The following is a 17044-nucleotide window of genomic DNA, read 5'->3' as shown; positions in this document are numbered from 1 at the left end:
AAGTTTTTGCTATTAAAAATACACATGATAAAAAAAACATATGAGTAGAAAGCATCATTTAAAAAAAATAAAAAAATAAAATATACATTTATTAAAAATATACTGTGTATGTTAATATTATTTAAATTTAATTAAATATCCTATCAAAATTTTTTTAAAAATGTTTGGATTAATAAAATTGATTTATACGTTCGCACCAATTTAATTATATATGTAATAGTTACTGACTTTTAATTATTCAATATATATTTATTATTTCATAATATATAAGAATATATAATACATAAAATAATTTATATATATAATGTTTATTCTGCACCAAGCGCTGGTCTCAATTTAGTTAGATTTTATATGCGGATAGTTGTTGACCAATTCGCGCATGTGACTCCATAATTGACACAATCTTTTTGGAAAAGAAGGGTTGGCTATAAAATTATTCCCTTGATATATTATGTAACATCATAATTTGGCTTCGGATTATGATTTTTTCACACATTAAAGTATGATTTACTTTGTGAGCTCCTGAATACATTAAGTTGATACATTTCTACATTCCTACTTCTAAGAGCAAAAGGATTACTCTATAACTTTTATGACGGGATGAGGTAGCTCACTTGGTAAGGACTTTGTGGGCCAATTGTCATGCTCACGGGTTCGGCGCCAGGCGGAGGAGAACTGCCCATTCTGTCACCAAATGCGGTACTGGGTGTTGGGCCTTGTCCACAGCCCAGGTAAAGCCCTCCCGGATGAAGTGGACCGCTGTCTAACCGGGACCAGGGGAATGACCCACGTAAGTAGGGAACCCCTGGATTATCAAAAAAAAAAAAAAAAACTTTTATGATTATACAACTGGATGTATTTACATGTATAGTATATAATATATAGTACATAAACAAAAAATATGTAAATGCGTAAATCTATAAGTTATATCGTAAAAATCAAATAGTTTCTTTTAAACAGTAGACTCCATTTCTTTGGCATGTTTTATTAGATTCACTTACCTTTTGTTTTTCTTTAAACTACGTTATTCAAGTTTGAAAGCTTCGTATTTCATAAAAATGTTTAGTCAGCATTAAAAACTAAAGAAAGTTTTCGAGAGACGTGTGTGAATTGAAATTATTTTTTCTCAAAAAAAAAATTACAAGAAAATTAAATTATCTAGCCGCAATAAGAGGGGGTCCTCTAAAAAATAATCAAATTATTGGCTTTTCATTGCTCACCAACATTTCAACCTGTCTTATCCCTAACCATCAATACTATTAAAACAAAAATCCTAAAAATCTACCTATAAAAATTGTTTGCACCCTTTTATTTTTTAGTCCAACCTTTAATATAAAACCAAAAATCATAACATATCTTTATTATAGCAACAACTTAAAATTGATTACATTTTAATAAATAACTACGATTTCCAACAATTATTATAACGACAATTGTTATCCTTTTACATTTTAGCAGTAACGACAATTGTTATCCTTTTACATTTTACCTGAAATCCAAACAAATACCTAAAAAATATTCATATACTCAAAAGATCCAAAATTTTACCTGTAAACCTAATCCGGATAACCCAAAACACCCAAAATTTTATCAATCCAAAATATATTTTTCTAAAATTGAAATTTTACCCATAACCCCAAACTATAACCGAAAAAACTGAACCAGAAACTTAAAAATATTTGTAATGCCGAAAACATAAATGAAATACCCAAACATACCTAATATACACAAATCATTCCTGGTACTTTGGGTACCCGATCGAGTTTCGAATAGGACCCAAACTGGAACAGAGATTCGCGGTCCAAAAAGATATTGACACTACAAGAAAACATGAAATTACCGACTACATGTTGCGATTGATTGTGCAGTCGCCAAATATTGCGACTGTTTTACGATCTTTTCGCGACAGTTTTGTTATTAATGCGTGTCAGTCGCAAATCAGTTGCTAATATGCGACTAAGTAAATCAGTCGCAGAACAGTCGCTAATTAATGACTAATTAGCGACTATTTACTGTGGTCGGAATCTATAGTCGCAAAATAGTCATTAAAATAGCGACTGTTCTGCGACTACTTACTCTATACCCTAAATTTAAGAATATGTTTGAGGTATAGCAACTGTTTTGCGACTACAGTTACCGAACATAGTAAATAGTCGCAGTTTAGTCGCTAATTACCTAAACTCTGTTTTTAGCATCTATACCCTAAACCCCAAATTTAAATCTACATATAAAACTATGATCTTAATATTTTTAATCTTATTATCTAAACTAAACTTAAACTTAAAATATTTTTTCAAAATGATATAATCATAAAATAATCATGAATATAAACTTCATATATACTATATACCTTATGTCATAAACACTAAACTAAAAATTAATCTCCAAATATTATAAATAAATATTTAATCTTTAAAATTAAATTTTCAATAATTAACCTCAAATATTAAATCTATAACTAGTATACACAAAACCCTTAACCTAAACGTAAACCCTATATTCCAAATTTAAAACTAAACTCCTCTAACATTTTCAAAGCTAAACACCAAATATTAAACATACATTTTACAGATTTGTCTTATAAATTTTTTTGTCTCAAAACTTAAACTCCAAATCTTCAATATAAAACTATAAACTTAATCTTTCAAAATTTTATCTCAAATCATATACTTGTTTTCAAAATTTAATCTAAGTCCTATACCATAACCTTATATCCTTTAATTAACTATAAACACTAAACTTTATATTTTTAAAGTCTAAACCTTAAATCATAAAAATAAATTGTTTGCTTTAACCTTTCTAAAACTTCGCTGTAACATTTCCTACATACATTTTCTTTAAAAGAAATTGTCCTCCATATAATATTAAACTAAAACAAAATAAACTTTAGTTAATAATCCCTCTCCTCTTTTCTTATTGGTTGAACAAAGCATCACACGGATCACCTTTATAACCATCCGATGCGTGTTTCTTCATCCCTGATTATGTACTTTGCCCATGACTCAGACCCGAACTGCACCTATATTTTTTGGTTGGTTTCAGATTTAGTTTTTCATGTCCGACAAACTGTAGAATCGTATGAAAAAGTTAGATAAAAATGTACAGATAAAATTTGAAATAATAATGTATAACAATCTCAAAACATTAATTCATATAAAACTTTTTTATAATAAAAAAAAAATCGCGCTTTTAAGCGCGGATCAAAATCTAATTTGGCTTTATTGTTTCTTTCGGCACTTTTATTGCTTCAATCCTAATGTTCACTGAGTTTTTTATTCCCTTATCAATATTTCTGTTTAAAATCATTTCATAGCTGTTGACAAAAAAAAAAAAAATCATTTCATAGCTGGAAAACACGAAATTGGATCCTAGCTTGCTTTAAAAATAAAGAGTAAAAAAGGTGCATCCATAAACATTAGATGCATGATAAATTCGCTTAGCCTACGAGATTAAAATGTAAATATGTATAAAACAGTTACTTTAATTTACTATCAAATTTAGACTATCTGCACTAAATATCATTTATATTATATTTCTTTTATATTTTATTTACAATATTTATGTGATATCATACAAACAAATATCAACATTAACCTATCTATCTGATTAGATTAATTTTTGTATTCATATTTGCTTCATATAATATGTGGACACTTATGCTACGGTTAAATATATGTAATCGAAGTAACATCATCTCGTACCTAGTCTTCCTCATCATGTAAGTTTTATTCATATATTTCATTAAATTATTAATTTAGTTTTTAATAAAATGATTATTTATGTTATGTTAGATTCAGGTATTGGAATTCTTAATTTTCTAAACTTCACAGTAGTTTCTTTACATGTCAATTAACCAACGAATCATAATTTATTCTAAAAATTACTGGACTAGTGAAAGAAGAAAAAAAACAAGAATTTTAAAATAGGAGTATATTTTTACTGGTGAGCTGGATAGGCGTGTCGCATTTGTAGCCCTTTATTTTAGGACCCCTAAAAAGTTAACCTTTTATTGACTTGAGATGGGAGACATCAACAATTCCTCAGATGGCACGTTCAAAACGATGCCGTTTATTTCTCTATAGCATTTATTTTTTTTTTTCTTGTCAACTTTCTCTATAGCTTTCTTTTGTTTATTTCCTCTTCTCAGTTTAATTAATGTTTTAAAACAGGAAATAAATAAATTTCTTCCATGGCTTGGGGGGCAAATAGACAAGTAGAGTTTGCATTTGTCACCTCCCTATTTATTGTTTCATCACCGCCAAATTAGTTGACCCCTTATTAACTTTTTTTTTTTTTTTTGAGAAACTTCTTCTTTTCAATCTCCTTTTGATTTAGATTTTGATCTATTTCTTTTGGGTACAAATTTGATTTTGATCTTTGTTTAGACTACAATATACAAACATCAAAACGATATTTTAAATATGTTTTTCTATTCATTTTAATTTAATAACCAATGATATATATATATATATATATATGTAAATAAAACCATCTCTTATGACAAAAATTAATTTATCATAGAATCATTTATTGTAGTCGTCTATATATTGAAGATATGTTTATATATTGAAGATATGTTTTATTGATATATCATTGTTTACAAAAAGAAACTTTTGTTGATTATATAACAGAAAAACTAACAGGATTTCATTATTCTAACTATTGTCATTCATATATTACTTAATTTGAACTAGTGTGGACTCAAATAAACTTCTCTTTCCAACGAAAAAATAAATGATTTAACTATATTATTCTTGTAAAAGTGAAAATCTAATAATCTCTTTCCTTGGTTTTAAAATGCTTATTTTCAAAGTATCATATATTTTATACATTTAAATAAAGTTTAAATTAAGGAAATTATGTACCCAATTGTATTTTACCATTTTTATATTTCCCTAATAGATGCCCTAGAGGCTGGATGTGGCTACAATTTCCACATCGGCTAGAAGCGAGTAGCATGCTTTTGCGTGAAAGTGAAACTACAATCTGAACTCTAATACTACTGAGATGGGTTGATGTTATGTCCACATGCATACCATAATTTTCAAAATATAACAAAAATAATACTCCGTAGGGCCTTTATTCATTCGTACATTACATAGTATTCATAAGTTGATTATAAGCTCGTAATTTTTGATAAATAAATATATAACTCATAAGAGTGCATAATTAACTAGCAAATTACTTAACATGAGCTTCATGAGTGAGATGACACCCAAAATACGGCGTACTTACGATCAACTTTAATTCGCTTGTACACTGAGTTACTACTTCCTATATTTATAACATTTACAATCGAGATTTTATTATATTCGATCCCTTTTTATATGAAAATGTCATGATTCTCTTTAAAGCAACCTTTTGTTTTTATTGAAAAGGAGAAAGTTGCATCAACCATGATATGTTTCATTAATATAATATGTTTCTGTATTCGTCTAAGTTGATTAGATTTTTAATTTAAATTATCAATTAATCAAAAAAAATCTTCTTCTTTCTTTAATTTTTGCAAGATATATCTTTCCATTGTTGTGCATGAATCAGTATATAATTTCCTGAGCAATCATATTGTAAAAAACTCACACTTTCTCACAAATTAAGTTGTGGACCACGGTACCAAAAATCAAGAATATACAGGGGTTTTATTTTCAAACTATCAATAGCTAAGATATCTAGATACAGAGAAATTCATAATGATCACCTTGGATTTATTTTAAATAAATTGTAAGTGGGGGTGTAATTATTTCTTAGAAAGTAGTCAAGGACAATCAAAAGGAACATATATATTATTATTTTTGAGCAAAAGCAACATATATATAAAGTTCAAAAAAGCAAAAAAAAAAGCAACGTATATATATATAAACAGTTATCTTCATATTTTTCTGCCGCTAGCAGATTATGGGTGTCACTGAATAACACAAGTAGCGTTAATATTATAGCTGAAAAATATTTACTCAATTTTCAGCTGCAATTCTTCCAATCAGGTGAAACAAAATTTAATAATTTTTTAATAGTATTACACCAGTTACTATTTAACAGAAGGTAAATAAGTTGTATTTTTCTCTCATGGTTTTGGAAAAGTAACATTGATTTCCACTTTTCCTTTTTTTATTATTATTTGTTTTACTTTTCTCTTTTCCACTCAGTTACTCCACTTTAATTCCATTCATTAACGCTGCTAATTACCAATCAAACCCTATATATAACGAAGTGTTAACTGGTGTGGAAAGAGAAATGCGCAATCAATTCTTTTTCAAATAACAATATAAAGGATTTAATTGAAAGCAGAGTACACAGAGGATGATGAAATCATGTACAGTGTATGGTAACTGTAAGAAGAGTGAAGAGAATTCTTAATAAAGGGAAACAAGCTGAACAGAAGAATCTCAGTCTTCCTCGCTCGGTCTCTGTCTTAATCCCGACGAATAAAACGAATACATTTTAAAAAACTCAATAATAGTTGAAAAATCATTCTTAGAGTGTATTTTAATTCTTAAAGAACCAACGAAAATATATTATTAAAGAGGAGCTATATTATTGAGAGTCTGAATCTCAGAGTGGTCAGACCTGGTCCTGATGAGTTGCTTTTCTCGCAGGTCGACGTTCGATCCATGCAACGTACTTACACATACCTATGTTCATATGTACAGACACAGTGTTTTGTAAAATCTACCATTATTGCTTGCTTTCTAACAGTTATTTTATTTACTTTTAGACTGTTTAGAATAATTAAAAAGGTGAAGTTAAACAAATTCCATTTCCTTGTAAATAAGAAACAATTTATACAACAATAAGATAAGTTGTTGGCTAAAACCAACTGGATTTTGTAGAACAAACTCATAAGAAAAATCGTCACTCTCTTAAGATAGAGAAAATGCTGGAATTGGTTTGAGTAGCTGAACCTAACTCAACTCAATCGAACTGGAAACCACAGTTTTTTTCTGTAAAAGAACTGGATACCAACTTTAGGTACATTACTAGGAAACTATACTTTAACAGAGAAAAAAAAAACTAGGAAACTATTATAAATATTTTTCTATAATAAAACTGATATGGCCTGGTCGTCTCTTGTTTCTTCAATGCAGATGAGGCAAATCATGGCACCATTATGATGGGCATTCCACAAATTCCACATGCTTTTATAACGCTCACGATCGGTATGTATTGTTTTCCAAAGAATGTTTGAGAGAGTCTTTTTCAAAAAAAAAAAAACGTTTGAAAACTGTCTAATAGGAGTAGTTTAAAGTGTTTCATTTTCACACATATTAATAAAAAAAATTAGAATAATAAATAGAATTTTTAAATCATAAAATAGTTTTGAAAATTGCACAAGTATAACTGTATAACTAAAGTACTAAATGTAGGATTACATTTGAAATATACAATTCTTGTACTCGATCGAGAAAGATGCCTCCATCGTAGTGAAGAGATCTCATTTTTTTAAAGAAAGAAATTTGTATTGGCTTATAGTCGATGTTCGATAAGAGGGGACATTGATGGATGTCGATAAGAATGTGGGGTCACACCCACCAGCTGGATTTGATTTCAGTCTTGTTCTTAATTTTGCTCTTTTTCTAATATCGTTTTGGTAAAAAAGTTAAAATATATTACCAAATAATTTTTATTTTCACTAATTAGTAAAAATATGTACAACTGCGTGTTTATATATAATTATAAATGTGGCTTAAACCAGAGCTGAGATCAACGATATTTAAAATGATTTAGGGGGAGTATTGAATCTGAAATTTGAAATGATTTGATTTTTGATGAGTTTTCAAATGATTGTAGGAAAATCTGAGAATTTGGTGTGATTTTTGTTAAATAACTCTAGAATCCCATGTAAAACCATGAGATTTGGATTTTTATTTTTATAACTAAAGAACTCCTTTCAAACACTCTAACACTTAAAACACTTTAAAATCTCTAACTTAAATTTTGTTCAATAACAGTGGATTTCGGAGTGTATTATAAAATAACAAGTTCAATAACACTGGATTTCAAAGTATTTTTTTAAATCCATGTTTGAATAACATTGGATTTGTCATATTAATACAAATCACCTCAAACTCCAAATTTAATACACCCCCTTATAGTATTGGTAGTTTACAGATAATTTACAGTCTAATCATGTACATAAAGAAGAAAATATACAAACTAATAGAACGATGGGTGAATTTGCTGAATATTCATAAGAGGCAAAAGAATGAAAAATATGTTCATGCTACAGTAAAACAGGACGGATGAGACAATTTGGGCACAAACGTGACCGAAATCTCCCTCCAGGCGCGTGCGCGTGATGTTGACACTCTAAAGATAAAACTATCATACTATACTACATGCCATATAGTAAAGTCATACAAATGATTGAATTAGTTACGAGGTTGGATTTCATCCAATACATGACTATACTATGCATGGTTACAACATAATATAGAATACTCGACACAAACACATAAGTTTTTTCAGCCACGAAACAAAGATTACAAAATAGAGAGAAGCAGTATGTCGGAAAAAAATCATTGGTTAATACATAAGAGTGATGCAAGATGAAAGCAAACGACACAAAGGGGTTCATTGCGTGCGTAAGTCCGAACTGAAGCTGGAGAATGCTGCAACCGCACATGTATGTGCTGCGACGCCAAAGGAGGCCTCCGTGAGGGTGTCACACCGATTAAGTTGCACTGTCGCATTGACTTCCAGAAGAACAACCGTCACAACACACTAAATCTGAAAAAGTTCACAAGTAACACATGTAAGTGAAAGAAAAATACTATATTACATACCATATAGTATAGTCATACGAAGGAGTTAACTAGATACAAGGTTGAGTTTCATCTATTGTGTGGTTATACTTTTCAAAAATACACATATCTTGTACACTATTTTACTAAAAAATCTCATATAGTATAGTCAGAGAATTTACACCATGCCGGGACATGCATTCAACCACAAATGTATATAGATCTATCTATACTAAATTATTGAAACTACACAGCAAAGGCAAATCAACTGTGGGTGGGAAGGACAAAACGAATTGGTATACATATCATGTGGCTTAGTACATGGCTAATTGCAACAAAACACTATTATTTTGCTTACATTTACCTTGGCGTACACACAGACATGAACACATTTTATCACACCCATGCATGCTATACTATACTACAAACGATGTTCATGTAGTCTTAGCTATACTACAAACGATGTCCATGTGGTCTTCACAGATCACACAAAGACACTGGCACAAAACCGATAAGCGGAGCACACGTCAATATGCATACAATTCAACCATAACCTATACTATTACCACGAAAGTCATTGCCATTATTTTCCTATATTGGGGAACCATACTATGTTTGTGTGCCATATAGTATAGTATAATACTTCATCTTCTTCATCCTCTCTTGTACACCCACTAACTATGTTCGATAAAAAATAATTGACAGTGACACAGTTTTGACATTTTGGTTTTCATGAGCAACATAGACGACAAGGAAATGAATTGCCATTCAAAATCAATTGTGGTTATCGTACATTTTTTCTTCGCCGGTACCTGCTCTAACCAGATCTGTAAAATAAACGGCGTTTCGATTTGATAATGACAATGGTTTTGTCGTTATCTCTTCAATCGCTTCACCGTAAAATTGGAACAAACACCAGAACCCTAACCACCATCTTTTTCTTCGAACACACGTGATTCACCATATAAACCTTTAACCTTTAACCTTCATAGACTAAGACTCCCAACCGCTATATTCAACGCCACTGCTTCTGTCGCATTCAAATGGTGTAGTCGTAAAAATAATTTTTCGTTATTCAAGAGAAAGAAAAGAATCTACTTTCTACGTGCAAGCAAGAGTAATTTTGTCACTTTTCACCATATTATATAACATATTGTAGCCTTCCTTTTGTTACGTGCATGAAGTTAATATTTTTTCTACTATCTACATGGCTCCTAATTTCCCTAGAAGGATTTGAAAAGAAGAGGGGAGCAAGGTTTAGTGTGAAGGCCCAAGGTTTAGTGTGAAGGCCCATGTTGATGGAAGGTTTGAAACGACGGCTGCATGCATTTGAGAACCCTGAAAATATATAATAACATACACAAACTGCTCTCACAAGTTAAATGATAGTATATATTTTCACACCAGCATGGAGTTTTCAATCAATCGTTCTGGTGTTGGTAACTCAACGAACCTACTGTATTTAGCCATCTAAAATAGGAGTATAAAGATATATCGGAAATGTTACAAGTTCGAACACTAACCTTGTGAAAAAAACCCCTGTTCGGGAACGCGCTAGGCGCTAGTCGGGCGGTCGGGTTGGGCCTAGCGCCTAAAGAGAAAATCAGGGATTAATCGGAAATTATGCGGGGCAGAATTTTTAGATGGTTTACTGTGTTATAAAACATGTTAATTTTTAATTGTGTATAACATTAATATATTTTCATGTTTAAGATTGTATAAAACACACAAATAGAATATATAAACTTAATATAGTGTGTTTTTCATCAAAATTATGAATATAAATTATATTTATAAAATTTTAGATCAAATAAAAAATAAAAATATTATTAAAAATAAAATAAAAAAATAAAAATAAAAATAAAAATAAAAATAAAAAATAGATTAGGCGGCCGCCTAGGCGGCTAGGCGGTCATTTAGGCGGCTAGGCGGTCATTTAGGCGGTCTAGGCGGAAAAAATCGGATATCCGATTTTTTAAACCGATTCGGCATAAATCGGGGCGGAAGAGTGACGCGTAGCACCTAGGCGGCTAGGCGGCCGATTTTTAGAACAGAGAAAAAAACCAATTAACTCGATTTCGGTCTTGTTATCATTATTACATTGAAAAAGAAAACTATCATTACAATTCAATTTAATGAGATGACGCTTCACACCTTAATGTCGATAATCGGACAGAACTGTCGAGTCTTCATTTACCAAAAAAAACTGTCGAGTCTTTGAATGCTTAATCAGAAAACGTTAACATTAACAGATGTGACAAGGAGAGGAAAATAATAGTAGTGGAAATGTCTTTTTCAGAATGATTATGTAGTATATAAACATAAGACTGTAGTTAATTAAAGGCACTTTTTGACTAATTAATCAATTATATATTAAATTTCTCAGTTCTCACAAGGAATTACACAAATCTTAATGCTCTCATCAAACAAAACTTTTACATACATCATAAACCCACCATCTATTATAAAATATGCAGGTTAGTTGTCATTCCTTGTGACAGAAGCTGCCTGAATGTAAAAAAACTGATCATCAATTTCCACCAATGTCTTGTGATAGTTCTTCAACCAAATCCTCAAAAATCTCAAACTCGATCTCCACAACCGCCTCTGCCACTTGTGCATCGTTCTTTGATCTCCATGATCCCAACCTCTCTGTTCTGAAATCATGCTCTACCATCATATCGATAGTGTTTGACTCCACATCTCTCCAAGATCTCAGTCTCTCGCATACCCTTTTGGATACTTGAGCTTCACCGTCTTGCAACAAGCTGTTGTTTTGTAATTCCTCTGCTACAAGGTCTGAGATCAATGCTTCTATGCCTTCGGGAACTTTTGCCATGTCTTCAAAATACGTTTTGAGAACTGTCTGAGTTATTATCTCACGCTGATAATGATTTATCATCTCTTCTTCTTCGCTATCCTCCTCGGTCACTTGGTCATACATTGTTTCCTCGAGTTCCAAGGGATCCAAACCCGCGAGTTGCTCAAATCTACAAAGCTTCTGTAGAAGCAGATGCTTTGCTTCTGTAAAAAAAGATTTAAACGCTAAAAACATAAGTCTAAATGATCCACCTTGTGAGAAATGAAAGGCCTGTAAAATGTTTTTATTCATATAAAGTCATGAATAAAAATCTAAATATTTTGTTAAAAAATATACACAAAATGAAAAATGTTAACTTTCCTGAATCTAATAGGAAATATATCTATTTAACAAAGGGAAAATAATATACAAAATGTTTTAAAAACCAAATCTAAAAGAACTAGCCACAAGATTTTTTAACCAAAATGTAAGTGGGTGACTCTAACAAACACTATGCGTGGACTAACGTGTAAATGCAACTGAAACATATTAACACAAACATGCTGCTAGTGTTCTGCTTCGAAAACATAGCTTCAGTACAACAGATCCAACAGTTTTAGAAACCATGTAATAAGAAACAATAAATGAGTAGGGTAAACTATAAGATCTGAAAAGATCGAATTAAATGAAAATTTAAGACAAAAGGTTCGAAAAACGTACTTTGTACAGATCTGAAGCTGGAAGTGATGTTATTGTCATCCATGTGGATGTCTTCGTCATCGTCCTCAAATGGAGGGTCCAAAACTGAAACTGGGCTGCTCTGTTCCTTATCTTCTTCTTCCTCCTCTACTTCTTGTTTCTTTAGCTTCTCTACTTCATAACTATCTTTCTTCATCTATTTGATTTAAATAAAACTTAGTACTTTAGATCGAATAATTACTTTGGATTAGATTATGCTAATTTGAGTGATTTTATCTTAAGATTATTGGTAAATGCACAACCAGAGACAAAAGTTTTCAGACAAAAACCGAGAAGCAAAAACATGAGAGATAGATTTGCATGTCAGAGACAAAGATCGTCTTTGTTTTCAGCATCACAAAAGGCTGAGTTCATTTTCGAAAAGACGAAAATGCTTTTGTCTTAAACTTGTTACTTCATCTTCGAAAATAGCCAAGCGATATGCTTTCTCGGGGTAGTTTTGTCATTTCATGTAATCATTCTTACTTTACCGCTAATTTAAATGGGTCAAAACAGAGTCAAACTAGTTCATTAATTAGACTTCCTATGCCAATTTTGAAATATCAAAATCTAAATAAAACAGTAGTAACACGTTACTATAAATGATTAGTAAATTACTACCATGCACATCAATTATTTTAAGTCGTTCTAATTCTAACTAACGAATATGATCAATAATGTAATCATTATTTTAAAAATATTAATGGAGAGAGAGAGAGACAAACCTCTGGACAATCGTGGCGTGGAGAAGCCGCAGGCGACGTGAAATTCGGCGTTCTGAAACCCCTGGGAGAAGGCAATGTTGTTTGGAGAACAAAATGAAACGGGCTTTCACAAAAGCGTTTATCCTCCGACAAATCTGAACCGTTCATCAACCCACACGCTAACTCATCTACACCGTCAGATCCGCTGCTTGAGCTAATCGACGGTTCGAAATCGCACTCCCAAGATCTCTCTCCGTTTGTAACACTCTCTGACCAAACACCACTACTACTAGACCTACGTGAAAACTGCTTCTCAGACGCGTTTTTCTGCGTTTGGCAGCAGTTTTCTTTTTCTCCTTTGCGTTTAGTGACTATTTTACGAACAGCTGGAGATTCCCATCTCAACATATCCTTAACCGAAGAAACTCCACCGCCGCTGATTTCGCGTTTCTTCCGGTGCGTTAGCTTCTTTAACACTGACCCAAATATCCCAAACGCGTTTCCTACGTTCCGCGTCTTCGTTTTTGACCCCTCAGACGATTGTTTCTGTATCCTAACCGCAGCTTCTAGTAGCATAGAAGCGGTTCTCGCCGGTATGTTGACAAAAATAGCGTTTTGGCTCCGGTTAGGCGACTTGGGTTCGAAGAGTGGAGACTTCTTCGGGTCAGGCGATTCACGTTGGGAGAAAAAACAAGCGTTGCGGCAGAAACGTGAAGGAAGTCCAGCGTTTTGAGAGACTGGTCTGCTTTTCTTGACCTGTAAATGCGTTATTTGGCGACGTCGGTCGGAAATGTAACTTTGAAGTTGAAACGGTTCTTGATCTTCTTCAAGAAGATCCTTTAAGTGTTTCTGTGACGCCATTTTTATCAAAACTCTTAACAACAAGAAAAACAGAGTCGAAGAATAAAGAAAACTTTCCGTGAGTATATTCAAAAGTTTCAATCTGTAATTAAAGAGGAACTTTTTTGTGTTTTTGAACTCTGGTAGAGAGAGATAGATGATGATGGTGATTCAAAAGTTGTGGATGGTTTAGAAGATCGAGGCAAGGGCTAAGTAAATACTTGTCGGTAGGAACGTCTATGAAGAAACAAAAACAACTATTATAAAAAAAAAATTATTTTAGTATAGTTTTTGTTTCTTGAGTATTGGTGATTTAATAAGACACAAACAAAAACAAAATTATTTTCCAATATTATTACCAACCTTTTCCAAAGGGACAAACAAAATATTTATTTAATCGAATTGGTCCCCTTGATATTTATTTCTTGTTTGCTACTCCTTCCGTTTCTAAATAGATGATGTTTTAGAAAGTCTTTAATGTTTCAAAATAGATGATGTTTTCATATACCAATGTACTTTTTAACTTTATCAAAAACTGTGTAACCAATGATATTTTGTAGTCTGCTTTGTGATTAGTTGAATAACATTTATATTATATTTTAATGATATTTTTAAGATAAAAAACAAGTTTCTTAATAGTTATGCACAATCTTAAAACTTCATGTATTTTGAAACAGAGGGAAGTATTTATTATTTTCATGCCCCACAGTTTATTTCACCTCTAGTTACATTTATATTTCTTTGACAATATTCTCCAATTTGAATTTTGATGAGTTAATCTTTTTATGTTTCTTCTCCTGTACGTTTGCAAGACAAGTATGGGCAATTTCAAAATTCCCTTCTCCTTATGGTGGATTCGACGGTGAATCCGTTTATGCAAATATCAGCTACCTCATCTCCTCATGGAGAGCCAAAAAAGATTTGAAAGAAATTACAAAAAAAATTCCTTGAACTCTTTGGTATTTATGGAAGAACATGAACTCTCTTTTGTTTGAAGGATGGTTATTTGATACTGAGTAGGTGTGTTCTAAAACAGAAGAGGAAGCTTAGTTGTGGTATGCAGCGCAGAACTTGGAGACAAGGAGTATGGATGGTCATAGGGATCAATTAATCAATCCAGGCATCATGTGTTTGAAAACATCCTCGGTAAACTTTAACAACATTGGTTACAAGTGGGTGGAGAAAAGCGTATTGCAGGCAGGTGCTGCATGGGTAACAAGAGATTCAACAGGGACGGTGCTTCTTCATAGCAGAAGGTCGTCTGGAGGTATCCAGACGAAAGATGAAGCCTGTTTCGTAAGTATAGCATGGGATATAGAGAGTATGAAAAGTCTAAGATACCAAAAGGTTCACTTTGCTCTTGAAGGAAGGATGTTTGTTGATGCAATAAACAATCCCAAAGCATTGCCTTCCTTCAAATTTAAAGTGTTGGAAATTAGACATCTGCTGAGAAGTTTTTTGGAGTGGCGGATGCTAGTGGAACATTATGATGCAAACAGAGGAGGCCGACTTATAGCTACTAGTGCGGTTTTGGATCTTAGATACCAATCTTATGTAGCTAAAGGTCATCGAAAATGGTGCTCAAATGTTTTTGAAAATGATCTTGGGGATAGATCAAGGTAGTCTTGGTCACCGTGTTGTTTGGATTTATGTTGGAATATTGTAACAATTTTTTGATATACTAATTCTTTTTCACAATACATGATGTTTGACTCATTAAACAAAGATTAAGAAATCTATTTTTCTCCAAAAAATAATTTTACAAATATAATTTAAAAATCATTCAACTAATTAAAAAAATAACTGCAAAATCTAATTGGTTAGATTAACTATTATGAAAATATGTTAGATTGAAAAAAAAAAATAGATAGAAACAAAAATCTAGTGAGCGTTTGTTTCAATAATAGCATCGAGTAGTTGTTTTTGTTTTTCACATTTCCGTGAAACTCTTCTTTCTTTTTTCCAGCGAAGGCAAAGCGTTGACGATCTAAAAGAGGGAAGAAGAAGAGTAAAGGACATGAAAATTAGGGTTAAACTAAAAGAAATCTGAGAAAAAAATTAATGCAAAGCGACGAAAGAGAGGAACAACACGCATGCCCAATTTATTGTAGGAACTGGATACTGACTCCATCCACTTTTTACGTCCCTTTTCTCACAACTTTTCATGCATGTTAAAATCATTTTTAAGTTTTCCCCCCATCGATGATTCACCAATGACTTTTTTTTTTTGATTCACCAATGACATTATACTCTGAAGCTTCACATGAGTAAATGAATTTACATTAACTGATGCTTTTATAAGTTGCTAGACTCTCTGGTGATAAAATCATGGGTCTCATCCCTTTGAGAGAGAGATGAAAACCAGACAACAAAAACATAAGAGAGAGAGTTGAATGTAATATGTCTAATAAAATCATGTTGCCATGATGCAGTTCAAAAAAAAAATCATATTGCCATTTCACCGTTGTGACCATTTGAGTTTTGAATGCATGTCTATATATTGAAAAAAAAAGTTGTTTCCTTTCTAAATAGATGCGAACTCTTTCATGTACAGATTAATTTCATGTACACATGAGTGAACTTTAAACTAGACAAGGAAACTAATTTTTTTGTATGTTAACTGACTTTTCGTGGAACTCCTTGATAATGAAAAAAAAAACTGTTTACATTCACAACAAACACATGAATCAATTTTCTGCAAGGGGAATTCAAATTTTACGATTCGAAATGTAACATGGAAAGAGGGTTTACAGTACTCCTCGTGCGTAGAGATTGATTGACCAGTAAAAAGAACACCGTACGACATTTTACTACTGTCATCTGACTGGTTATTCCATAAACACATCTGGTTTAATTTAAAGACTTATTCTTGGGTTCAACCCCTAGCTGAACCTCTAGGTTCACCAACCAATAGTATTGTGTTATTTCATATTTGATATTTTTTAAAAAAAGAAACAAAATATTGTCAATTTATATTATCTTTTTAAAATTAAAAGGTAAAGAGAAATAAATAAAAAATAGTAGTAATTACAAAAAAAATATTTTTAACGTCATCAGCAAAACATTAAACCCTAAATCCTAAACCCTAAACCCTAAACCCTTGGGGAAACCCTAAACTCTAGGATAAATCTTAAACTTTAAATCAAAATCACTAAACACTAAAACACTCAAGGGTTTAGGGTTTAGAGTTTTAGGGTTTAGTGTTTTTATTTAGACTTTAGGAT

General features: G+C 31.8%; 1 protein-coding gene across 1 annotated transcript; it reads right to left on the bottom strand.

Annotated features, from left to right (window-relative positions):
- Positions 1 to 11091: 11091 nt before the first annotated feature.
- LOC106329490 lies at positions 11092 to 14042 on the bottom strand. Its single transcript, XM_013768156.1, has 3 exons — positions 13002 to 14042; positions 12259 to 12433; positions 11092 to 11762 (listed from the first exon to the last, which is right to left on the bottom strand). Exons 1-3 carry the CDS (start codon positions 13839 to 13841, stop codon positions 11269 to 11271), a joined length of 1509 nt encoding a protein of 502 aa, XP_013623610.1. The 5' UTR covers positions 13842 to 14042; the 3' UTR covers positions 11092 to 11268.
- Positions 14043 to 17044: the final 3002 nt, after the last annotated feature.

The sequence above is a fragment of the Brassica oleracea genome, chromosome C3 (genome assembly GCF_000695525.1).
Source record: "Brassica oleracea var. oleracea cultivar TO1000 chromosome C3, BOL, whole genome shotgun sequence".
In the NCBI taxonomy this organism is placed as follows: Eukaryota; Viridiplantae; Streptophyta; class Magnoliopsida; order Brassicales; family Brassicaceae; genus Brassica; species Brassica oleracea.
This window is presented reverse-complemented; position numbering and strand designations above follow the sequence as displayed.

Bases quoted from the DNA above. Each gene is read 5' to 3' on its own strand.
- LOC106329490 (XM_013768156.1), bottom strand. From the start codon at position 13,841: ATGGCGTCACAGAAACACTTAAAGGATCTTCTTGAAGAAGATCAAGAA. The intron at 12,434-13,001 runs GTTTGTCTCTCT...TAAATCAAATAG, and splicing joins CACGCCACGATTGTCCAGAG to ATGAAGAAAGATAGTTATGA. The intron at 11,763-12,258 runs GTACGTTTTTCG...CTTTTTTTACAG, and splicing joins CAGCTTCAGATCTGTACAAA to AAGCAAAGCATCTGCTTCTA.